The sequence below is a fragment of the Hippocampus bargibanti genome, linkage group LG07 (assembly GCF_051943395.1).
Source record: "Hippocampus bargibanti isolate YZ-2025 linkage group LG07, ASM5194339v1, whole genome shotgun sequence".
Lineage (NCBI taxonomy): Eukaryota > Metazoa > Chordata > Actinopteri > Syngnathiformes > Syngnathidae > Hippocampus > Hippocampus bargibanti.
This window is the reverse complement of record NC_142740.1, coordinates 6,370,060-6,397,207: the sequence shown is the minus strand read 5'-3', so window position 1 is coordinate 6,397,207 and position 27,148 is coordinate 6,370,060. Positions and strand designations below refer to the sequence as shown.

Genomic DNA, 27,148 nt, shown 5'->3' with positions numbered 1-27,148 from the left:
TGTGAACCTCCTTGTCACTCACGGCAGATCGCGTCCCAGAAGGAGAACTCGCTCGACCTATCGGGCTGCAGTCTGGAGGAACTGCCGACTCAGCTGTTTCACAGCGTGGACCTCACACATCTTTGTCTCCGAAACAACTTCATGTCCTTGCACAAAGGCATCCCGGCGCTTAGCGGGTGAGTTTTTTTCCCCATGCCGCTTGTCCATCCGAAGGTGGCGGATTACGGCGCTGCGCAATTTTTAAAAATTAAAATAGAAAATCGCATTTTAGAAGAAAAATAAAAATGGAGAAAATCGACATTTTAGAATTTTTTTTACATTTTGAAAATCGCCATTTTAGAAAAATATTCAAATGTAGAAAATTGCCATTTAAGAATAAAAAAAAGGAAAATCGACATTTTATTATTGTTTAAAAAAAAAGAAAATCGCCATTTTAGAATAAAAAACTGAAAATTACTATTTTATAATTGTTTTTAGACAATTTGAAAATCGCCATTTTAGAAGAAAAATAAAAATGGAGAAAACCGACATTTAGAATTTTTTTTTTTTACATTTTGAAAATCGCCATTTTAGAAAAATATTCAAATGTAGAAAATTGCCATTTAAGAATAAAAAAAAGGAAAATCGCCATTTTATAATTGTTTTAAAAAAAGAAAATCGCCATTTTAGAATAAAAAAACTGAAAATTACTATTTTAGAATTGTTTTTAGACAATTTGAAAATCGCCATTTTAGAAGAAAAATAAAAATGGAGAAAATCGACATTTTAGAATTTTTTTTTACATTTTGAAAATCACCATTTTAGAAAAAAAATAAAATGTAGAAAATTGCCATTTAAGAATTAAAAAAAGGAAAATCGCCATTTTATAATTGTTTTTAGACAATTTGAAAATCGCCATTTTAAAATAAAAATGGAGAAAATCGACATTTTAGAATTTTTTTTTTTACATTTTTAAAATCGCCATTTTAGAACAAAATTAAAATGTAGAAAATCGCCATTTAAGAATTAACAAAAGGAAAATCGCCATTTTATAATTGTTTTGAAAAAAGGAAAATTGCCATTTTAGAATAAAAAAAAGAAAATCGCCATTCTACAATTGTTAAAAAAATTCGAAAATCTGCATTTTAGAATGTAAAAAAAAAATTGAATCACCATTTTAGAATTGTTTTTTAAAAAAATGGAAAATCGCCATTTTAGAATAAAAAACTGAAAATTACCATTCTAGAATTGTTTTTAGACAATTTGAAAATCGCCATTTTAGAAGAAAAATAAAAATGGAGAAAATCGACATTTTAGAATTTTTTTTACATTTTGAAAATCGCCATTTTAGAAAAATATTCAAATGTAGAAAATTGCCATTTAAGAATTAAAAAAAGGAAAATCGCCATTTTATAATTGTTTAAAAAAAAGAAAATTGCCGTTTTAGAATAGAAAACTGAAAATTACTATTTTAGAATTGTTTTTAGACAATTTGAAAATTGCCATTTTAGAAGAAAAATAAAAATGGAGAAAATGGACATTTTAGAATTTTTTTTTTACATTTTGAAAATCACCATTTTAGAAAAAAAAAATGTAGAAAATTGCCATTTAAGAATTAAAAAAAGGAAAATCGCCATTTTATAATTGTTTTTAGACAATTTGAAAATCACCATTTTAAAATAAAAATAAAAATGGAGAAAATCGACATTTTAGAATTTTTTTTTTACATTTTTAAAATCGCCATTTTAGAACAAAAATAAAATGTAGAAAATCGCCATTTAAGAATTAAAAAAAGGAAAATCGCCATTTTATAATTGTTTTGAAAAAAGGAAAATTGCCATTTTAGAATAAAAAAAAGAAAATCGCCATTCTACAATTGTTAAAAAAATTCGAAAATCTGCATTTTAGAATGTAAAAAAAAATTGAATCACCATTTTAGAATTGTTTTTTTAAAAAAATGGAAAATCGCCATTTTAGAATAAAAAACTGAAAATTACCATTCTAGAATTGTTTTTAGACAATTTGAAAATCGCCATTTTAGAAGAAAAATAAAAATGGAGAAAATCGACTTTTTAGAATTTTTTTTTTACATTTTGAAAATCGCCATTTTAGAACAAAAATAAAATGTAGAAAATCGCCATTTAAGAATTAAAAAAAGGAAAATCGCCATTTTATAATTGTTTTGAAAAAAAGGAAAATTGCCATTTTAGAATAAAAAAAGAAAATCGCCATTCTACAATTGTTAAAAAATTCGAAAATCTGCATTTTAGAATGTAAAAAAAAATTGAATCACCATTTTAGAATTGTTTTTAAAAAAAATGGAAAATCGCCATTTTAGAATAAAAAACTGAAAATTACCATTCTAGAATTGTTTTTAGACAATTTGAAAATCGCCATTTTAGAAGAAAAATAAAAATGGAGAAAATCGACTTTTTAGAATTTTTTTTTTACATTTTGAAAATCGCCATTTTAGAACAAAAATAAAATGTAGAAAATCGCCATTTAAGAATTAAAAAAAGGAAAATCGCCATTTTATAATTGTTTTTAGACAATTTGAAAATCGCCATTTTAAAATAAAAATAAAAATGGAGAAAATCGACATTTTAGAATTTTTTTTACATTTTTAAAATCGCCATTTTAGAACAAAAATAAAATGTAGAAAATCGCCATTTAAGAATTAAAAAAAGGAAAATCGCCATTTTACAATTGTTTTGAAAAAAAGGAAAATTGCCATTTTAGAATAAAAAAAAGAAAATTGCCATTCTACAATTGTTAAAAAAAAATCGAAAATCTGCATTTTAGAATGTAAAAAAAAATTGAATCACCATTTTAGAATTGTTTTTTAAAAAAAAGAAAATCGCCATTTTAGAATAAAAAACTGCAAATTACTATTTTATAATTGTTTTTAGACAATTTGAAAATCGCCATTTTAAAATAAAAAGAAAAATGGAGAAAATCGACATTTTAGAATTTTTTTTACATTTTGAAAATCGCCATTTTAGAAAAATATTCAAATATAGAAAATTGCCATTTAAGAATTAAAAAAAGGAAAATCGCCATTTTATAATTGTTTAAAAAAAAGAAAATCGCCATTTTAGAATAAAAAACTGAAAATTACTATTTTATAATTGTTTTTAGACAATTTGAAAATCGCCATTTTAAAATAAAAATAAAAATGGAGAAAATCGACATTTTAGAATTTTTTTTACATTTTGAAAATCGCCATTTTAGAAAAATATTAAAATGTAGAAAATTGCCATTTAAGAATTAAAAAAAGGAAAATCGCCATTTTATAATTGTTTAAAAAAAAGAAAATCGCCATTTTAGAATAGAAAACTGAAAATTACTATTTTAGAATTGTTTTTAGACAATTTGAAAATCGCCATTTTAGAAGAAAAATAAAAATGGAGAAAATCGACATTTTAGAATTTTTTTTTACATTTTGAAAATCACCATTTTAGAAAAAAAATAAAATGTAGAAAATTGCCATTTAAGAATTAAAAAAAGGAAAATCGCCATTTTATAATTGTTTTTAGACAATTTGAAAATCGCCATTTTAAAATAAAAATAAAAATGGAGAAAATCGACATTTTAGAATTTTTTTTTTACATTTTTAAAAATCGCCATTTTAGAACAAAAATAAAATGTAGAAAATCGCCATTTAAGAATTAAAAAAAGGAAAATCGCCATTTTATAATTGTTTTGAAAAAAGGAAAATTGCCATTTTAGAATAAAAAAAAGAAAATCGCCATTCTACAATTGTTAAAAAAATTCGAAAATCTGCATTTTAGAATGTAAAAAAAAATTTAATCACCATTTTAGAATTGTTTTTTAAAAAAATGGAAAATCGACATTTTAGAATAAAAAAACTGAAAATTACCATTCTAGAATTGTTTTTAAACAATTTGAAAATCGCCATTTTACAAAAAAACAAAAAAGTAGAAAATCACCATTACAGATTTTTTTAAATATAGAAAATCGCCATTTTAGATTTTTTCAATCGCCATTTTAGACAATTGTAAAAAATACAAAATCACAATTTTATAATTTTTTTTAATGTAGAAAATCTTCATTTTAGATTTTTTTCTTAATTCAGGAAATCGCCATTTTAGAAAAAAATACAAGTAGAAAATCGCCATTATATATTTTTTTTTAATTTTGAAAATCTCCATTTTAGAATTGTTTAAAAAAAAAAAACCAAACATCACCCATTTTAGAATTAAAAATAATATTGAAAATTTCCACTTTATAATTTTTTTTTTAATTTCGAGAATCACCATTTTAAATAAAAAAAATTGAAAATCACCATGTTATAATGTATGTATTTAGAGAAATGGCCATTTTAGACTATTAAAAAAAATCACCATTTAAAAAATGTTTTAATCGCCAATTTAGAATTGTAATTTAATTTAAAAAAATCACCATTTTGGACAATTAAAAAAAATACAAAATCACCATTTTATCATCACCGTGTTGTTTTTAAAGTATTTAGAAAAATCGCCATTTTAGACAATTGAAAAAAATCACATATTAAAAAATGTTTGAATGTAGAAATCGCCATTTTAGAATTGTTTTTTTAATTTAGAAAAAAATACAAATGTAGAAAATCACCATTTTAGATTTTTTTTTAATTTTGAAAATCTCCATTTTATAATTGTTTTTTTTAATTGAACGTCACCATTTTAGAATTAAAAATAATATTGAAAATTGCCTCTTAATTGTTTAAAAAAAAGATAATCGCCATTTTAAAATATATAATCAAGTATCAATCAAGTATTTAGAAAAATCGCCATTTTAGTCAATTAAAAAAATACAAAATCACAGTTTAAATTTTTTTTAATGTAGAAAATCGCCATTTTAGAATTGTTTTTAATTCAGGAAATCGTCATTAAAAAATACAAATGTAGAAAACCGCTGTTTTGGAATTTTTTTTAAATTCAGAAAATCGCCATTTTAGAATTGTTTTTTTAAAAAAAATTCAACATCACCATTTTAGAATTAAAAATAACATTGAAAATTGCCACTTGTTTTTAAAAAAATAAGAGAATTGTCATTAAAAAAAAATCACCATGTTAAATGTTTTTTAAAGTACAGTAAAGTCTCGTTATATCGATACTCAAGGGAGTCCGAAAAAATATCGATATAACCGGGACTATCGATATATCCGACCCTGTTTGCATGTAATTTTCTCCGTGCGTGCATAGAAATAGTATCGATATAACCGGGACTATCGATATATCCGATATCGATATAACGAGACTTTACTGTATTTCTAAAAATCGCCATTCAAGAATAAAAAAATGGAAAATCGCCATTTTAGACTTGTTTAAAAAAAAAAATAGAAAATTGCCATTTTAGAATTAAAAAAAAAAAGAAAATCACCATTCTAGAAGTGTTTTTTTTTTAATTGTAAATCGCCATTTTATAATATAAAAAAATATTGCCATTTTAGATTTTTTTTTTAGAATTTTGTTAATGTAAGAAATCACCATTTTAGAATTGTTTTTAAAAAAAAATTGAACATCACCATTTTAGAATTAAAAATAACATTGAAAATTGCCACTTGTTTTTAAAAAAATAAGAGAATCGTCATTAAAAAAAAATCACCATGTTAAATGTTTTTTAAAGTATTTCTAAAAATCGCCATTCAAGAATAAAAAAATGGAAAATCGCCATTTTAGACTTGTTTTAAAAAAAATCGAAAATTGCCATTTTAGAATAAAAAAAAAAGAAAATCACCATTCTAGAAGTGTTTTTTTTTAATTGTATATCGCCATTTTATAATATAAAAAAATTATTGCCATTTTAGATTTTTTTTAGAATTTTGTTAATGTAAGAAATCACCATTTTAGAATTGTTTTTAAAAAAAAAATTGAACATCACCATTTTAGAATTAAAAATAACATTGAAAATTGCCACTTGTTTTTAAAAAAACAAGAGAATCGTCATTAAAAAAAATCACCATGTTAAATGTTTTTTAAAGTATTTCTAAAAATCGCCATTCAAGAATAAAAAAATGGAAAATCGCCATTTTAGACTTGTTTTAAAAAAAAATCGAAAATTGCCATTTTAGAATAAAAAAAAAGAAAATCACCATTCTAGAAGTGTTTTTTTAAATTGTATATCGCCATTTTATAATATAAAAAAATTATTGCCATTTTAGATTTTTTTTAGAATTTTGTTAATGTAAGAAATCACCATTTTAGAATTGTTTTAAAAAAAAAAAATGAACATCACCATTTTAGAATTAAAAATAACATTGAAAATTGCCACTTGTTTTTAAAAAAACAAGAGAATCGTCATTAAAAAAAAATCACCATGTTAAATGTTTTTTAAAGTATTTCTAAAAATCGACATTCAAGAATAAAAAAATGGAAAATCGCCATTTTAGACTTGTTTAAAAAAAAAATCGAAAATTGCCATTTTAGAATTAAAAAAAAGAAAATCACCATTCTAGAAGTGTTTTTTTTTTTAAATTGTAAATCGCCATTTTATAATATAAAAAAATTATTGCCATTTTAGATTTTTTTTTAGAACTTTGTTAATGTAAGAAATCACCATTTTAGAATTGTTTTTAATTTAGAAAATCGACATTTAAAAAAACTACAAATGTAGAAAATTGCTGTTTTGGAAATGTTTTGTTATTTTGAAAATAGCCATTTTAGAATTGTTTAAAAAAATTGAACATCACCATTTTAGAATTAAAACTAACATTGAAAATCGCCACTTTATAATTGTTTTAAAAAACTTAGAAAAGTCACCATTTTAAATAAAAAATAAATAAATTCACCATGTTAGAATTTTTTTAATGTATTAAGAAAAATTGCCATTTTAGACAAAAAAAAATCACAATTTAAAAAATGTTTTAATGTAGAAAATCACCATTTTAGAATTTTTTTTTTTGTTTAGAAAATCGCGTAAAAAAATACTAACATAGAAAATAACAATTTTTTTATTTGGAAAATTACCATTTTAGAATTACAAATAAAATTCAAAATCGCCTTTTCATGAATGTTTAAAAAAATGAGAGAATCGCCATTTTAAAATAAAAATAAAATAAAATCACCATGTTAGAAAAATGACCATTTTAGACTATAAAAAAAAATCACCATTTAAAAAATGTTTTAATGTAGAAAATCCCCATTTTAGATTTTTTTTTTATTTAGGAAATCACAGTTGTAGAAAAAAATAAAATCGCCATTTCTCACCTGGCGAGTTTTTCCCACGCCGCTTGTCCGTCCGAAGGTGTCGGATGACGGCGCTGCGCAATTGTGTCCTCCACGCTGCAGGTTTTGTCAACTGCAAAGCCTGAATTTGTCCAACAATGCGCTGTCCGAGTTCCCGATGGCCTTGTGCGACCTCCTTTCGCTGAGTGAGCTTAATTTATCGGAAAATCGCCTTTCCTTCCTTCCGGCCGAAGTTGGACTCATGCGCACGTAAGTTGAGCGGAAATAATAATAATAATAATAATAATAATAATAATAATAATAATAATAATAATAATAATAATAATAATACATTTCATTTATAAGCGCCTTTCAAAACTCTCAATGTCACTTTATTGGAATTGGAATTGGAATTGGATTTGCCTTTATTAGTCTCACAGTGGAGAAATTTACATTTCACAGCAGCAAAGTGATGAAAGGAATGAAAGTAGAAAAACAAAATACATGAGCTGCTGGAAAGCAGGTCAGTATAGTCCAGTACAGTACAGTCGCAGGATAAGTTTTTCTGCGGGTGAGCAGCGGCAACCACACGTACCAGCGTTCACTCAACCTGGCAGTCACTCAAATATGTTAAAATTGGTGAAAATGAAACATATTACAGTTTGTTTTGATAGTATTTTACAAGTGGCCTGCTCTAGTATTACGTGTTCATCCAGTTTATGCTGTAAAATAGTTTAGTGGTGCTTTCAGGGAGTTGTTTTCTCGACTTGGAACGGATAATATTTTTTGACATCGATTATAATGCAAAGTGCTGTTTTGGTTTTTGAACAAATCGGTTTTCGAACCGGTCACTGGAACGGATTATGGTCGAAAACAGACATATCACTGTACATCAACTGTGAAGTGATCTTGACAGTTTTGAAAGGTGCTTAGCTATCTATTTGCTATCTATTAGCTTGCTACCTAGCTGGTTATCTATTTGTTATCTTGCTAGCTACCTAGCTAGCTATCTATTTGCTATCTATTTACTATCTATTAGCTAACTACCTATCTGGCTATCTGTATGCTACCCATTTGCTATCTATTTGCTGTCCATTTGCAATCTATTTGCTATATATTAGCTATTAGCTATTGGCTAGCCTAGCTAGCTATGTAGCTGGCTATCTATTCGCTATATGGATATCTAGCTACTTAGCTAACAGTCCACTGGCTATATATTAGCTATATGCTAGCTAGCTTTCTATCTATTTGAGTTACTTCCGGGATGAGTGAACACTGGCGCGTGTGGCTGCCGCTGCTCACCCATAGAAAAACTTATCCTGTGACTGTAAAGTGACCTTGAGAGTTTTGAAAGGTACTCACCACGGAAGTTACTCAAATAGATAGAAAGCCAGCTACCTCACTAATAGATAGCTAATAGCTATCTAGCTAAGAAAGTAATAGATATCCAGATAGATGGCCTAATAGCCAGCCAGAAAGCCAGCTAGTCAGCCAGCCAGATAGCTAGCTAGCCAGCTAATAAATAGCAAATAGACGGCAAATAGCTAGCTAGCTTTTTGTCCTTTTCATCAAAACATCAAGTAGACTCTTTGAAATCCCAATAAAAACGAGGAAAATCGACCTGAATGCCTTCACAATGAGTACTGCAGGCCCTGGAGCATCTAAGAAGTGTCCATCAAGGCCTTCTAGCGGGCCTTATTTTCTGGCTAACGCTACCCTCTAGTGGACTTGTAGTAAATCACACCAGAATTTTTCAATAATAATAATAATAATAATACATTTCATTTCTAAGCACCTTTCAAAACTCTCAAGGTCACTTTACAGTCACAGGATGAAGTTTTTCTGTGGGGAAGCAGTGGCAGCCACACACGCCAGCGTTCACTCAACCCGGAATAATTCAAATAGAAATTCAGCGAGCTAGCTAATAGATAACTAATAGATAGCTAGCCAGCTAGTTCGATAGCGAATAGCTAGCTAGCTCGTTAGGTAGCCAGCCAGCTAGTCAGATAGCAAATAGAAAATAGCTAGCTAGCTCGGTAGCCAGCTAGCTAGTTCGATAGCTAATAGATAACAAAAAGATAGCTAACCAGGTAGCCAGCCAATAGATAGCTAACAGCCAATAGGTAGCTAGATAGCCAATATGTTTCCTGACTCAATTATCTGGCTAGCTAGCCATATAGCTAATAGATAGCCAGCCAGATAGCCAGCTAGTTAGTAATAATAATAATACACCTCACCTCCAAGGTCCCCCCAAAACTCCCATACATGAATCGCAGCTGTAGCTGCGGTCAATGTTGTGTTTTCATCAAATAGTTATGAAGGCTTGGATTGATTCAGACATAGCACTACTGAAGGCCTAGCTGTAAAATGCGTTCCAGAGTGACTTTTTTTTTTGTTATTTTGCAGACTGCAGACGCTAGCCCTCGACGCAAACCGCCTGACTTGGTTGCCCGCCGAGTTGGGTTCCTTGGAGGCGTTGGTCCACCTCGGTTTGTCTTTCAACCATTTTGCTTGCTTCCCGCCCGTCTTGGAGAAGCTCAACCAGATGGAGAAGCTTTGTCTGGCGGGAAACCAAATCGCTGCCGTGCACGCGGCCGACCTGCGGGGTTTGTCCACTCGCCGTGTTGATTTCAGGTGAATGGCGATGATGACTCTTTGGAGAATCGTGTTTGCGTTCTTGCATGATCGTCTTCTGCCTCGGACGGACGAGGCTAGCATGTTTTTTTTGTTGTTTTTTCTTTAATTGATGTAGCTTTTTTCCGCTATATAAGGCGCACCAGAGTATTGTCCAATGTTGAATATTCTTGGCTTTTATTAGTTTATCACAATGTAGTGATACCCTAGCTTACGAACTTAATTGGTTCCCAGACAGTGTGTCCGGCGAAAAGTGTCTATCCCAAAAATTAATTTCCCATAGGAAACCATTAAAATGAGAATAATCCGTTCTCATGTCCCCATAAAACATAATCTTTGACAAAATAAGCCTTAAAACTACACAAAATATACCTTATTTTATGTATAATAAATGTGCTATTGTATTGTAATTAAAGAAATAAACTGTCCTGTATAATAAAGTCATTTTATTGACCTTTGTGATGGGCGTTTATGTAATAATAATAATAATAATAATAATAATAATAATAATAATAATAATAATAATAATAATACATTTTAACCGCTTTTTAAAGCTCTCAAGGACACTTTACAGTCACAGACAAGCATAGATAATATAATAAATAAAATACAATCTCATATAGAATACAATAATGATGATATCCTAGTGCCATGCTTTCTGGGCGATAATACCCTCACTCACACTGTCCCCTGCTAGCTGCTTTTCGTTAATCCAAATCCAACAGTTTTTCAACCTCTTGTATTGCCAGAGAGCGTTGCTTAGACAACACAGAAACACCATTAGCCACACGTAGCAATGGTCGATTTAGCGTACTGGTAGTGGGACGCTAAGTCACACAAACGCACACCTCGTTCGTGTTTTTCGATGATCTTCTTCTGCTCGACCGTAATTTTTCTTTTGTGTCTTTTTCAATTCCATCATAGGAAAAGTACTCCACTCAATAGCAAACCACGTCTGCACTCAAAGCGGGTGTGGAAAACTTGTCCGCCAGCCACCGTGGCACTGTCCGACCGTGTGGTTTGGTGTTCTTCCGCCGAAAACAAGTCCGCCAGCCATTGTGGCGCTCCATGTGTTTCCCGAAAACTAGTAACGAATTTAATGTTCATAAGGCGAAACGTTCGTGAGCTAAAGCGTTTTTAAGCTGATGTATCACTGTGTAATCATAAGTATCATTTTTAGAGATGACCAATCTTCCTTTTTTACAACAATGTTCCTTAGAGGTTTTCATTGAATATTTTGGACTAAATAAACAAAACATTTTTGAGACACTAAATACATAAATAAGCAAAGAAAAACACAAATTTTTTCCATTTCTAATCATTGTGCCCGAAACACAAAATGATGACGAAATGGAGAAAAAATTCCACCTGGCGAAGTAATTTTAAGAGATTACCAAAATAAAACTTACAACTCGGTTCCGTTCCTACAAAACGGCCATAAGTCAAACGGTCGTAAGTCGAAATCCATTTAAAATGGCCGACGTGACGTTTAGTATATGATGTCAATCTGTTGTTTTTAAGCAACATTTTCCATTGTATACTATTATATACCAAACTGCTTACAGTTCATTTATACATTTTATAACTTTTAGTGTCATTTTTATCATTTTATATTTCGTATTGATTTTTTTATAACTGTACCTGTAATGGATACAAAACTGTTTACTGTACATTTAATTTATAAATGTTATACTTACCTTTTACTGTCGTTTTTATCATTTTATATTTCGTATGATCAATTTTTATTACTTTCTAACTGTACCTGTAATGTATACAAAACGGTTTAATGTACAGTTCATTTATAAATGTTATACTTACCTTTTAGTGTCGTTCTTATCATTTTATATTTCATATTATCGATTTTTATTACTGTATAACTATCTGTAATGTAAAATCGCTCTCCCTGCTAATGGCCAGTGTAGTCACGCAGTAGATTGCTGTGCGAGTGTGTGACATGTTGGCTGGCCAAAGGTTTAATGCGCGTTGCCCTACTTGCACGTTACGGTGCCAGGCGTAAAAAAAAAGGGGGGGGGGGCGTCTGGCGGTTGTGGTCGTAAGTACGGGTGGTCGTAACTCACACCGGTTGTAACTCGGATTTTACCTGTATTTTAACCTTAAAATTTTCAGAAATACCAAAATGGTATTTTTTTAAGATATTGAATACAAACACAAGAAAAAAATGCCTGGCAAATTTTCCATTTCTCACCATTATGCCGGAAACGATGCCGAAAGGGAGAAAAAAATTCCACCTTGCAAATTGTTATTTCTTTTAGAATATTTAAAGGACAACCGACATTTCCGGACAAGTTGTGTCCATAGTTTGTAAAAAGGCTTCAAATGACTTCTACTGAGCGTATTTTACAAAGATTCCACCGCATATAGCTATATTTTACGTTTTAAGACTTGCGCTGAATATTCAGGAAGTCTTGTTTTTGAGTTGGTGATGAGTCCGTACGTGACGTCACTAAAGGAACGCCCCTGAACGAAAAAAAAAGACACATTGTAGCAGTCCTTCCATCACGTCAATGTATTTTGCTGTACTTGTTTGGTCTGAAAACCTTGTGTTGCACCAAAAAGCTGCCAGAAGATGGCGACCAAGCTCCATGGAAGGAATTTATCAGCCTGTGGAAACGGGCTGACTAATTCCCTACATGGCTTTGTCGTCATTTTCTGCCTCCCTCGGGTGCGACATTTCCCACCCCCGATGCCTCAAAATGACACGGAATACATTCTTTAATCGATTGCAAACATGTATACTTTCTTCTTCAGAACTATTTGAATCATATTCATAACTGCATGTGTAACAAGAATGCATATTCTCCGAATCTGAAGCCATTGTTTTGATTCTCCAGCAACGCAAGACGTCTTGGCGTGACGTCACGAACTGGGGGCGGGACTTTCTGAAAATGCCCAATTCGCAGCCCAATTTTTTGCAGAATTTGGACACTTTAAGTCATTTTTATTGTTTTTTTGCATGTGAATAAAAATATCATACTGCGTGTTTTGGGTATTTTAGATGCTATAAAATGTTTTTGTGATGTCAGTTAGGAAACAAAAAAATGGTGTCGGTTGTCCTTTAAAGAAATTTCTTGATGGCTAGAAAACGTTTCCCGAAAATGCCCGTCTCGTGATTAAAAAAGTCGCTATCTGTTCATCGTTCTTGCAGGCTGAACCGTCTTCAAAGCGTGACGATGGGCGACGCCGAGCAGCTGGTCCACATTGTGCAGCTAGACCTCAGGGATACTGGACTACGGGAACTGGATGTCGGGTCTCTCTCGCAACTGGAGATTCTCGACTGTGACCGAAACCGACTTTCCCTCCTACGAGTCAGCGGACACGCCCTCAAGCGCCTGCAGGCAGCGCATAACGGTACAGGCGCGTCTCGTAACGTATTAGCGGCGCTTTGCTTTTTTCCGCTTTGTGTTCATGGTGATGTTTAGCGTTAGCATAAACCATCCCCATTTAGCGTGAGCATAAAACGTCTCCATTTAGCATTAGCATAAAATGTTCCCAATTTAGCATTAGCATCAAACGTCCCCATTTAGCGTTGGCATCAAACATCCCCATTTAGCATTAGCATCAAACGTCCCCATTTAGCGTTAGCATCAAATGCACCCTTTTAATGTGAGCATAAAACGTCTCCATTTAGCATTAGCATAAAATGTTCCCAATTTAGCATCAGCATCAAACGTCCCCATTTAGCGTTAGCATCAAACGTCCCCATTTAGCATTAGCATCAAATGCACCCATTTAATGTGAGCATAAAACGTCTCCATTTAGCATTAGCATAAAATGTTCCCAATTTAGCATCAGCATCAAACGTCCCCATTTAGCGTTGGCATCAAACATCCCCATTTAGCATTAGCATCAAATGTCGCCATTTAGCGTTAGCATCAAACGTCCCCATTTAGCGTTATCATCAAACGTACTCATTTACTGTGAGCATAAAACGTCCCCATTTAGCGTTGGCATAAAACATCCACATTTAGCGTTAGTATCAAAGTCCCCATTTAGCATTAGCATTAAACGTCCTCAATTAGCATTAGCATTAAAATGGCCCCATTTAATGCATTAAACGTCCCTAATTAGCATTAGCATAAAACATCCCCCACTTAGCGTTAGCATAAAACGTCCCCATTTGGCGTTAGCATCAAACGTTCCCATTTGGCGTTAGCATCAAACATACCCATTTTGCATTAGCATCAAACATACCCATTTTGCATTAGCATCAAACATCCCCATTTAGCGTTAGCATTAAACGTTCCCAATTAGCGTTAGCATCAAACATCCCCATCTAGCGTTAGCATAAAGTGTCCCCATTTAGCGTTAGGATTAGACGTCCCCAATTAGCGTCGGCATAAAACGTCCCCATTTAGCGTTACCATTAAACGTCCCCATTTAGCGTTAGCATAAAACATCCCCAATTAGCGTTAACATAAAACGTTCCCATTTAGCATTAGCTTAAACCGTCCCCCATTTAGTATGAGCATAAAACATCCCCATTTAGCGTTGCCATCAAACGTCCCCATTTAGCATTAGCATAAAATGGCCCCATTTAGCATTAGCATCAAACGTGCATCGATAACCTTCTGTTCAACATTGTGACAACAGAGCTGGAAGAACTGCAAGTGGAGCCCGTCCCAGAGTATCTTAGCACTTTGGATCTGTCCTGGTACGAAAACTCGTTGACAACGTCCGCTAGGCATCAAACACGCGCGCTAAATGTTGACTTGTTTGTCTTTTCTCAAAGGAACAAGCTCGCCGTTGTCCCCGATTGGTTGTGCCAAAGCGCCAGATTGGAACTCTTGGACGTGAGTCACAATTGTGTCACTGAGCTGCCCAGAAAGTGAGTAAGACGGCATTGCAGATGCTAACATGCTAATTACAAAATAGCATGCTACAATCCAACCTGGGTTTTTGAACGCCTTGGTTCTTGACCAATTCGGGTTTTCGACCAAAAATTTCTGGTTTTGTTACGCTTCAGTTTACAACCGAAAATGAGTACTGGAGCAAAGTGAGCGCACCTGAATGCACCGTTCAACTCCTCTCCTCTTCCTTATACGTCACTTCCTGGTGTCGCATCTCATTGTCACCGATGCATTATCCTCGTGTAGCGTTCCATTGTGAGTCGACATCAGAATCATCTTTTTTTGGCCAAGTATGTAGAACACACAAGGAATTTGTCTCCGATAGAACACGCTGCACTAGTATCATCATAATAAAATTGCACTTTTATTTATTTATTCATATTTTATAATAATAATAATAACATTTCATTTCTAAGCGCCTTTCAAAACTCTCAAGGTCACTTTACAGTCACAGGATCGGTTTTTCTGCGGTGAGAAAATAAATATAAAATCAAAATAATTAAATTAGAAAATGGCCATTTCAGAATTTGTTTCCTAAATTTAGAACGTTGAAATTTTAGAATTTTTTAACATTTACAAAATTGCCATTTAAAAAAACTACAATTACAAAAATCACCATTAAAAAAACCATTAAAATATATAATCACCATTTTTTTTAAATTAAAAAATGGCCATTTTGGAATTTGTTGCCTATATTTAGAACATCAACATTTTAGAATTTTGTAAAATTTACAGAATCGCCATCTAAAAAAATTACAATGACGAAAATCACCATTGAAAAAAAATAAAAAAATAAATTTGTCATGACCATTTTTTTAATTAGAAAATGGTCATTTTAGAATTTGTTTCCTAAATTTAGAAAATCAAAATTTTAGAATAATTTTTTTTAATTTACAAAATCGCAATAAAAAAAAATACAATTACTAAAATCACCGTTAAAAATAAGATATAAAATCACCATTTAAAAAAAAATAGAAAATGGCCATTTAGAATTTGTTTGCTAAATTCATAACATTGAAATTTTAGAATTTTTATAAATTTACAGAATCGGCATTTTAAAAAATACATTTACGAAAATCACCATTAAAAAAAATGTAAAATCACAATTTTTTTAATTAGAAAATGGCCACTTTAGAATTTGTTTCCTAAATTTAGAGCGTTGACATTTTTGATTTTTTTTTTATTTACAAAATCGTCATTTAAAAAAAATACAATTCCAAAAATTACCATTTAAAAACAAATTAAAATATATAATCACCATTTTTTTAAATTAGAAAATGGCCATTTTAGAATTTGTTTCCTAAATTTAACAAAATTTTAGATTTTTTTTTAAATTTACAGAATCACCATTAAAAAATTACAATTACAAAAATCACCATTAAAAATAAAATATAAAATCACCATTTAAAAAAAAAGTAGAAAATGGCCATTTAGAATTTGTTTGCTAAATTCATAACATTGACATTTTAGAATTTTTATAAATTTACAGAATCTGCATAAAAAAAAAATACATTTACAAAAATCACCATTAAAAAAAATGTAAAATCACCATTTTTTTAAATTAGAAAATGGCCACTTTAGAATTTGTTTCTTAAACTTAGAGCATTGAAATGTTTGATTTTTTTAATTTACAAAATCGTCATTTAAAAAAAATACAATTACAAAAATTACCTTTTAAAAACAAATTAAAATATACAATCACCATTTTTTTAAATTAGAAAATGGCCATTTTGGAATTTGTTGCCTATATTTAGAACATCAACATTTTAGAATTTTGTAAAATTTACAGAATCGCCATCTAAAAAAATTACAATGACGAAAATCACCATTGAAAAAAAAAAATAAATAAATTCGTCATGACCATTTTTTTAATTTTTTAATTTTTTAATTTTAGAATTTATTTCCTAAATTTAACAAATCGAAATTTTAGAATTTTTATAAATTTACAGAATCGGCATTTAAAAAAAATACATTTACGAAATTCACCATTAAAAAAATTAAAATGTAAAATCACCTTTTTTAAATTAGAAAATGGCCACTTTAGAATTTGTTTGCTAAATTTAGAGCATTGACATTTTTTATTTTTTTTAATTTACAAAATCGTCATTTAAAAAAATTACCATTTAAAAACAAATTAAAGTATATAATCACCATTTTTTTAAATTAGAAAATGGCCATTTTAGAATTTATTTCCTAAATTTAACAAATCGAAATTTTAGAATTTTTTTTTTTTATTTACAGAATCGCCATTAAAAAAATTACAATTACAAAAATCACCATTCAAAATAAAATATAAAATCACCATTTAAAAAACAAATCGAAAATGGCCATTTCGAATTTGTTAACTAAATTCATAACATTGAAGTTTTAGAATTTTTATAAATTTACAAAATCGGCATTTAAAAAAAATACATTTACGAAATTCACCATTAAAAAAAATTAAAATGTAAAATCACCTTTTTTTAAATTAGAAAATGGCCACTTTAGAATTTGTTTCCTAAATATAGAGCATTGACATTTTGGATTTTTTTTTTATTTACAAAATCGTCATTTAAAAAAATTACAATTACAAAAATTACTATTTAAAAACAAATTAAAATATATAATCACCATTTTTTTAAATTAGAAAATGGCCATTTTAGAATTTGTTTCCTAAATTTAGAGCATCGAAATGTGAGATTTTTTTTTAATTACAAAATTGTCATTAAAAAAAAATTACAATTACAAAAATTACCATTTAAAAAAAAAACAAATATATAATCACCTTTTTTTTAATTAGTAAATGGCCATTTTAGAATTTGTTTCCTAACTTTAGAACATCGAAATTGTAGATTTTTTTTAAATTTACAGAATCGCCATTTAAAAAAATTACAATTACAAAACTCTATTTTTTATTTTTATTTTGAAAATGGCCATTTTACAATTTGTTTCCTAAATTTAGAACATCGAAATTTTAGAATTAACACTAAATGGGGACGTTTGATTCTAACGCTAAAAAGAAATAGGCATTTAAAAAAAATATTAATAGGAAATGTTTGTTTTCAACCAAATCACATTTTTGAACCGGTTTCTGGAATGGATTATGGTCGAAAACCCAGATTTGACTGTAATTCCGCAACAGACAAAACAAACACCCAATCTTGATATTTTTAACGTATCCTTAGGTTGCTCTCCATTGAGACCCTCCGAAAGCTCCTGGCAGGCTGGAACGCTGTCGGCCATCTTGGCGATTGCATGGACCTATCGCAGCTGCACGTTTTGGACTTGCAGCACAATCTTCTAAACGTGCTCCCCGACAATTTCTTCCATAAAGCCCAAAGGTGACGCCAGCCAACGTTGTTTTGATTTCATCCGTCCGTCCCTTCCCGACGCTGACGTTTGATGGATTCGCTTCCAGCTTGCGCTTCCTGAACGCTTCGGCCAATCAGCTGGAGAGCCTCCCCGTCGCAAGCCTTTCGGAGGACGTTTCAAGCGGCCTGGAGGAGCTCTACGTGAGCAACAACAACTTGACGGACGCGTGCGTGTCTCTCCTGACTGGACACGGGCACCTCCGAGTTCTTTATATTTCGTACAACCAGCTGCAGACATTTTCTGCCAGGTAAAAAGTTTTTTTTTTGGTTGTTTTTGGGGCAAATGACAGTGTCTTAAACTCATGACAAAAAGTTAGCGGATACCAGGGCAGACAACTCTGGAAAAGTTGCCTGCCCGGCCATAAAGTTGCCTGCCCCATTTTTTACAACTTGAAACACAATAAGACGACTAATCGCAAAAAAAACAAAACATTGTTGCAAAGTATTAAGGATTGATAATAATAATAATAATAATAATAATAATAATAACAGTAGTAATAGTAGTAATAGTAATACTACTACTACTACTACTACTAATAATAATAATAATAATACATTTCATTTATAAGCGCCTTTCAAAATTCTCAAGGACACTTTACAAACACAGGATATTTTTTCTGCGGGTGAGCAGCGGCAGCCACACTCGCCAGCGTTCACTAAACCCGGAAGTAACATAAAAACAACAATAATAATATATACAGTATATTTACAGGTAACATCCAAGTTACGACCGGGTTCCGTTCCGACAAAAGGGTCGTAAATAAAACGGTCGTCAGTCGAGAGCCATTCAAAATGGCCGATGTGACGTTTACAATACCGGATAGTATACGATGTCAATCTGTTGTTTTTATGCAACGTTTTCTATTGAATACGTTTATATACCAAATATATAACAGATTGCAAATATATCGCTAATAGATAGCTAATAACTCAGCAGCGGCAGCCACACGCGCCAGCTTTCACTCAACCCGGAAGTAACTCAAATAGATAGAAAGCAAAATGCAGTTTTCTCACTTCTACTAAGCGAGTTTCTGATTTTCAGTAATATAACAGAACAACACTTTAAAAGTTACCTAGCACAAATGCTCCCTTGCTTAATTGATGGTAAATATCCCTTGCTGATGACTTTTCTCCAGTTGTGGTTTGTCCTTACACTGTTCGGCATGTTGCACAATGCAATGTTTGCGTTGCCTCGTCTGCTACAAGCCACGTGAACTCTTCTTTCCACCATGCTTTTAATAACAATAATAATAATAATGATACATTAATTTCTAATCACCTTTCAAATCTCTCAAGGACACTTTACAGTCACGGAATAATGCTAATAATAATAATGACAATAATAATGATAATACATTTCATTTCTAAGCGCCTTTCAAGACTCTCAAGGTCACTTTACAGTCACAGGGTGAAGTTTTTCTGTGGGTGAGCAGCGGAAGCCACACACGCTAGCGTTCGCTCAACCCGGAATAATTCAAATAAATAGAACGTTTGCTAGCTAGATAGCTAATTAGATAGCAAATAGATAGATAGCTAGGTAGCCAGCCAGTTAGTTAGATAGCAAATGGATCGCGAATAGATAGCAAATAGGTAGCCAGCTAGCCAGTTAGATCGCAAATAGATATCAAAAAGATATCTAGCTAGGTAGCCAGCTAATAGATAGCTGACAGCCAGTAGCTCGCTAGATAGTTAATATGTTTCCCGACTCAATTAGCTAGCTAGTCAGCCATATAACTGATAGCCAGCTAGATAGCCAATAAATAGCTAGCCAACTAATCGATGGTTAACCAGTCAGCCTACAGATAGATAGCGAGCTAGCCAGCTAGCTAGTTTCCTTACTTGACTTTATCAGTGTCCATTTAGTCAAGAAAACCTGAATACTTACTTCATAATGTAGGTTTACGTTTCTTAGCGTCATAATGTTAGCTTCTTTTGAATCTTTCTTCTGGGGCTCAGGTTCTGTGCATCTACTTTGGAAAATGATATGCAAATGCACGACCTCATAACACTCGGGAAAGTCCGGAAGCAGGAAGCAGGCTTCTGATTGGCTGCCGTCCCGAGTATGCAAATTGCCAAATCAACCGAAATTCAGAAATTTCCAAACCAAACAAAAATTTCAAAATCGGAATACAGTTATACCTCGGTTTACAAACTCTTTGGCTTACAAACTTTTCGGTTTACGAACGTTACATTTATGAAAAGTTTAACTTGGCATACAAACTTTACCTTGGCATACGAACTTTTTTCATACACGGAGCTGCCTCAATGAGTGATGTGTCGTTCGTGAACGAGCCCGTTCTTCTAACAACAAAATGGCAGCAGACTGTTTTTGTCCTTTATTCCCTGCCCCCAGTCTTCAGTTAAAGCCATGTGATTGGTCAAGAACGCAGCAGTGAGGGGTGGGGGGTGGTTTAAACATTAAAGAGACAGGCAGACCACAGTGAGAGAGTTTCAACTTTGATAGTTCAAAGGCAGAGTGTAGACTGCAAGGTTAAAATATCCCATCAATCAGGCTCTACAAATAACCCGCACAAGCCATCTGTACACTTGATGCAAAATGCCACCAACCCAGCTAAATAGAATACAGTTGATGAGGAACAAGGTAAAATTATGGCAGAGAAAGCACCTACAAGGGATCATTCTTCAAAATGGTGAAAGAAAAAGGCTATGTTCCTCATCAAGTGTTTAATGCTGATGAAAGCGGCCACTCTATTCCATCAAGCCATCAAAGACCATCACAAAGGTCGATAAAACCACTTTATTATACAGTACAGTTTATTTGTTTAATTATAATACCGTAGCACATTTATTATACATGAAATAAGGTATATTTTGTGTAGTTTTAAGGCTTAGAAAATTAGAAAATGATGTTTTATGGGGACCTGGGAACGGATTATTCTTATTTTAATGGTTTCCGATGGGAAATAAATATTTGGGATACACACTTTTCGCCTTACACACTGTCTGGGAACCAATTAAGTTCGAAAGCCAAGTTATCACTGTAATTTATTCCAATTTGGAAATCTTGGTTCAAACGTTTGCTTTCTTGAAAAAAAAGCAAACGTTTGAAAAAAAAAATCTTTATTTTTTTATTTATTTTTTTTTTTTTTCTCAAAAAAGTTGTCGCCCACCCGGGCGGAGACGTATTGTAAGTTGTACGCCCGACGTAAAAGTTGCACCCCCCGGGCGTCTGGGCAGATGTTATTTCAGACACTGCAAATGACCATCCAAATGTTTTCCGACCCGCTTTAGCAAATTGGCCCAACTGGAGCATCTGGAGGAGCTTGACCTGAGTGGCAATCGACTGAGGTTTGTGCCCACCACCGTCTTAAACTGTCGGCGGCTGCAAACGTTGTCGGCGCATTCCAACTGGATCGATACTTTTCCGGAGGTCCTGCAGCTGCCTGAGATCAAGGTTTGGCCTGTGGTCCATTTTCATCCGGCCTGGTGATTTTTTTTTTTTTTTTATGCCGATTTTGTAAATAAAAAAAATTCTAAAATTTAGATTTTCTAAATTTAGTAAACAAATCCTAAAATGATCATTTTATAATAAAAATGGTGATTTTATACATTAATTTTTTAATGGAGATTTTTGTAATTGTATTTTTTTTTATGGCAAGTTTATACATTTAAAACAATTCTAAAATTTCGATTTTCTACATTTAGGAAACAAATTCTAAAATGGCCAATGTCTAATTAAAAAAATGATTATTTATTTATTTTTAATGGTAATTTTTGTAATTTTGATTTCTTATAATGGTGATTTTGTAAATTAAAAAATAAATCTAAAATTTCGATGTTCTAAATTTAGGAAACAAATTTTAAATTTAAAAAAAATTCTAATTGCTGATTTTTTAATTACAAAAATACATCAAATGGCAATTGGCAAAATTTAAAAAAAATAAATTGTAAATGGCGATTTTTTTTTTTTTTTTAATTAATCAAATGGCAATTTTCTAAAATAAAAAAATCTAAATGCCGATTTTTTTAGTTAAAAATATATAAGATGGCAATTTTCTTAAGTTTTAAAAATTTTCTAAATAGTGATTTAAAAAAAATACATAAAAATTTAAATAAAAAATACATTAAATGGCCATTTTCTAAATTGTGATTTTTTTAATTAAAAAAATACATCAAATGGCAATTGTCTAAATTGAAAAAAAAATGTAAATGGCCATTTTTTTTATTTCTAAAAAAATCATCAAATGGCAATTTTCTAGTGTTTTAAAAATTTTCTAAATGGCGATTTTTTTTTTTATTTAAAAAATACATCAAATATTTCTCCAAAATGGCGATTCTCTAATTTATATATATATATTTTTTTTTAAATAGCGATTTTCTTTTCTTTTTCCTAAATGTCTCTAAAAAAAACGTTTGGACAAGCATACCCCCAAAAAATGTCCTTATTTGGCCCTAAGATGCCAAGTCTGCTACCTGAAGGGTCTGATCCAATTGATTCCTTGTCTCTGATTCCACCATCAGCGTGTGGACCTGAGCTGCAACCAGCTGACTGAGCTGACGCTGCCGGACTCGCTACCCCCAAAACTTCAAGAACTGGACCTCAAGGGGAATCCTCGCCTCAACCTGGACCACAAGACCTTGGAGCTTCTCAAGTAGGAACCTTCCTTCCCCACGCAAAAACCACGCGCATCCTCACCATTTGTTTTTAATATTTGCAGCAATATCCCGTGTTTAAGGGTGGACCCATACCATGCCCCCTCGGCGCCCGGTGAATCTCACGGACCTCCCGCGGTTTGGAGCCACGGATACACGGAAGCTTCCGGAGTCCAAAACAAGCGAGTCTTTTCACGACGTTCGATGCAAAATGATATGGAAATGTGTTTATTTTATTTATTTTATAATACAGTAAAGTCTCGTTATATCGATATCGGTTATATCGATAGTACCGCTTATTACGATACTATTTTCGTGAACGCAAGGAGAAAATTACATGCGCGCAGGATCGGATATATCGAAAGTCCCGGTTATATCGATATTTTTTCCGACTCCCGAGAATATCGATATAACGAGACTTTACTGTAATAATGATAATGATAATGATAATAATTTCATTTCTAAGCGCCTTTCAAAACTCTCAAGGTCACTTTACGCGCCAGCGTTCACTCAACCCAGAAATAAATAGATAGAAAGCTAGCTAGCAAGCCAATAGATAGCTAATAGCTAGCCAGCTAGATAGCTAGCCAACCAGCCAGATAGCAATCGTACGGTATTACAGAAAAGACAGAGAATTGACTTAGCACAATATGGCTATCTATTTAGCTATTTATTAGCTAGCTGGCTAGCCATTAGCTGTCTAGCTGGCTGGCTGTAAGCTAGCTATCTGGCTATCTATTAACTATTTATTTTCCAATCCATTAGCTAGCTAGCTCGCTAGCTTTCTATCTATTTGAGTTACTTTGGGGTTGAGTGAACGCTGGTGCGTGTGGCTTTCGCTGCTCACCCACAGAAAAACTTATCCTGTTACTGTAAAGGGACCTTGTGAGTTTTGAAAGGCACTTAGAAATCAAATGTATTATTATTATTATTTCTTACTAATGCCAGCTAGATATAGCTTAACGATAGCTAGCTAGATAGCTAGCCAGCCAGCTAGACAGTTAATAGATAGCAAACAGATAGCTAGGTAGCCACCTTGATAGTAAAAATATTATAATAATTCATTTCATTTATAAGCGCCTTTCAAAACTCTCATGGTCACTTTACAGTCACAGGATAAGCTTTTCTGTGGGTGAGTAGCGGCAGCCACACGCGCCAGCATTCACTCAAACCGGAAGTAACTAAAAAACTAGCTAGCTAATAGATACAATAATAATAATAATAATAATAATAATACAATTCATTTATAACATCTGTGTAAGCTCTCAGTCGTACAGAAGTGGTCCATCGATGAGAAGGTTTCTTCAGCCGTCATCTGTACAAATTTGAAGGTTTCGGACGTTTCGCCTCCTATCCAAGAGGCTTCGTCAGCATTGAAGGTAGAGAAAAGGAGTCAAAACATATCAGGAGAGCACTCACTAACCTCAGTGGTCATTCAACAAATGTCAGAAAGAAAGAATAGGGAATGACACCAGAAATTCTCAAGATACAAAAAGGAGAGGAGTAGCAGTACCTTACATTGCAGGAGTTTCTGAAAAATTACAAAGAGTCCTTTGGCAACATAAAATTCCTACTTATTTCAAACCGATAAACACGTTAACGCAAAATTTAGGGCATCCAAAAGATAGGCTACCAAGTGAAAAACAAAGTAATGTAGTTTATTCAATACATTGTAAGAATGAAAATTGTAAAGAGCAGTATATTGGGGAGACTCAACAAATTCTCAAAAAAAGACTTTATCAACATCGCAGGGATAATACAAGCGGGCCTCAATCGGCAGTACATTTGCACCTAAAAGCTAGCAACCACTCATTTGACGACAATGAGGTTAAAATCTTAGCGAAAGAACATAGATGGTTTGAAAGGGGGGTAAAAGACGCAATTCTTATAAAACGACAAAATCCATCATTAAACCGGTCTGGTGGGGTGAGGTTCAATTTGGATCGTTCATACAATAGCCTGCTTAGGCAAAACAGGTTAGGCAACATTCGTAATGCTAATGAGGTGATACCGGTGGGAGTGGGGGAAATGGGCCAGTCGTTAGTCAGGAATGTAGGAACAATCAGTGGGGCCGCAGGGAGGGGTCCTCTGCTCCCCCCAACCTGACAGTAGGGACCTATCATAGCTGTGTCCGGCGCCACCATGCCTGGACAGTAGGGATATATAAATAGGGCCGATACGACCCGTCAGACTTTAGTTCGCTGACGAAGCCTCTTGGATAGGAGGCGAAACGTCCGAAACCTTCAAATTTGTACAGATGACGGCTGAAGAAACCTTCTCATCGATGAATCATTTATAAGCACCTTTCAAAACTCTCAAGGTCACTTTACAGTCACAGGATACAGACGGTAACAGATAGCTACCTACGTTGTACTAAGTTCATCCTGTCTACTTGATATCTAATGTTAAGCAGATTCTTTACTTACAGACAGCAAGTCTGGCTGTCTAGCTAGCCTACTAGCTGGCTATCTATTTTCTATCTATTAGGTGTCTATTTACACTGTCTGTCAGTAAAGAATCTGCTTAACATTAGATAGCTACCTAGATAGCTAAACGATAGCTAGCTAGATAGCCAGCTAGCTAGACAGTTGATAAATAGCAAACACAGCTAGTTGGCTAGCTTGATAGTAATACTATAATAATATAATAATAGTAATAAGATAATAATAATAATCCATTTCATTTCTAAGCGCCTTTCAAAACTCTCAAAGTCACTTTACGCGCCAGCGTTCATTCGACCCGGAAGTAACTCAAATAGATAGAAAGCTAGCTGGATAATAGATAGCTAGACAGCTAATAAATTGCCAGCTAGATAGCTAATATGTTTTTCTGTGGGTCAGCAGCGGCAGCCACACGCACCGGCGTTAGCTCAACCTGGAATAACTCCAAGATTGAAAGCTAGCTAGCTAGCTAATAGATAGCTCAACAGCTAATAGATAGCTGAATTGATAGCTAATATGTTTATTTGTTGTCACTTTTGCGCTTTTTTTCTCAGGTTGTGTGTGGCAGCGCTGGCGCTGGACACTTTCCGCGGCGCCGGCGAAGCGCTTTACGGGGTTTTCGAGGGCGACCAAAACGTTGAGGTGCCTTACCTGCTGCAATGCACCATGGGGGACGTGTTAGCAGAGGAGCTCCAAAGGAGTCCGAACCAGGCAGGCTACATGACCAACACTTTCCTCGCCACCCAAAGGTAGGCAGGCGACAAGGATATCCAAAAACATTTCCGCCGCCATTTTGTGCCGAGCCCACTGTTTCTTCGTCGACCCCGCCCCTTCCTGTCGCAGGAAACTGGGCACGGCCGGCCAAAGGCTGGGCGGATCGGCGGCTTTATGTCACATCAGGCATGACTCCGCCCCTCCCGGCGAACATGGCGGCCATTTCACCTTGAACGCCGCCAACGTGGGCGGATGCCAGGCGCTTTTGTGCCGGGATGGGAAAGCCGTGCCGCTCTCCGCCGTCCACGGCGTCCAAGACGAACTTGAGTGGCGGAGGGTCCGGCACCATCACGTCATCGTCACCGAGGTAGTTGGATTAGGATCAGTTCGAGCTGCTTGGCTGTCTAGCTAGCCTACTAGCTGGCCATCTATTTTCTATCTATTTGGTGTCTATTTGCTATCTATTAGCTATCTGGCTTGCTGTCTATTAGTTATCTGACTGGCTAGCTAGCTACCTAGCTGGCTATCTATATTCTATCTATTAAGTGTCTATTTGCTATCTATTATCTATCTGGCTGGCTAGCTAGTTTATTTGCTATCTATTAGCTATCTATTTGCTATCTATTAGTTATCTGACTGGCTAGCTAGCTACCTAGCTGGCTATCTATTTTCTATCTATTAGGTGTTTATTAGCTATCTGGCTGGCTAGCTAGTTTATTTGCTATCTATTAGCTACCTATTTGCTATCTATTAGTTATCTGACTGGCTAGCTAGCTACCTAGCTGGCTATCTATTTTCTATCTATTAGGTGTCTATTTGCTATCTATTAGCTATCTGGCTGGCTAGCTAGTTTATTTGCTATGTATTAGGTGTCTATTTGCTATCTATTAGTTATCTGACTGGCTAGCTAGCTACCTAGCTGGCTATCTATTTTCTATCTATTAGGTGTCTATTTGCTATCTATTAGCTATCTGGCTGGCTAGCTAGTTTATTTGCTATCTATTAGCTATCTATTTGCTATCTGACTGGCTAGCTAGCTACCTAGCTGGCTATCTATTTACTATCTATTAGGTGTCTATTTGCTATCTATTAGTTATCTGACTGGCTAGCTAGCTACCTAGCTGGCTATCTATTTTCTATCTATTAGGTGTCTATTTGCTATCTATTAGCTATCTGGCTGGCTAGCTAGTTTATTTGCTATCTATTTGCTATCTATTAGTTATCTGACTGGCTAACTAGCTGGCTATCTATTTTCTATCTATTAGGTGTCTATTTGCTATCTATTAGCTATCTGGCTGGCTAGCTAGTTTATTTGCTATCTATTAGCTATCTATTTGCTATCTATTAGTTATCTGACTGGCTAGCTAGCTACCTAGCTGGCA

The 27,148-nt window shown here is 33.2% G+C and overlaps 1 protein-coding gene across 2 annotated transcripts in view; it reads left to right on the top strand.

Moving 5' to 3' along the window:
• Positions 1–27,148, top strand: part of LOC148895292 (PH domain leucine-rich repeat-containing protein phosphatase 1-like) — a 46,970-nt gene that overhangs the window by 5,335 nt on the left and 14,487 nt on the right. For both annotated transcript variants that reach the window (XM_089001652.1, XM_089001653.1), the window contains exons 4-16: positions 28–176; positions 7,269–7,415; positions 9,552–9,779; positions 12,946–13,148; positions 14,391–14,451; positions 14,530–14,625; positions 17,812–17,967; positions 18,045–18,245; positions 21,250–21,412; positions 22,480–22,610; positions 22,677–22,793; positions 25,607–25,801; positions 25,896–26,133. In XM_089001652.1, coding sequence (XP_088857778.1) covers positions 28–176; positions 7,269–7,415; positions 9,552–9,779; positions 12,946–13,148; positions 14,391–14,451; positions 14,530–14,625; positions 17,812–17,967; positions 18,045–18,245; positions 21,250–21,412; positions 22,480–22,610; positions 22,677–22,793; positions 25,607–25,801; positions 25,896–26,133 — 2,085 coding nt within the window. The remainder of the gene's footprint in view (positions 1–27; positions 177–7,268; positions 7,416–9,551; positions 9,780–12,945; positions 13,149–14,390; positions 14,452–14,529; positions 14,626–17,811; positions 17,968–18,044; positions 18,246–21,249; positions 21,413–22,479; positions 22,611–22,676; positions 22,794–25,606; positions 25,802–25,895; positions 26,134–27,148) is intronic.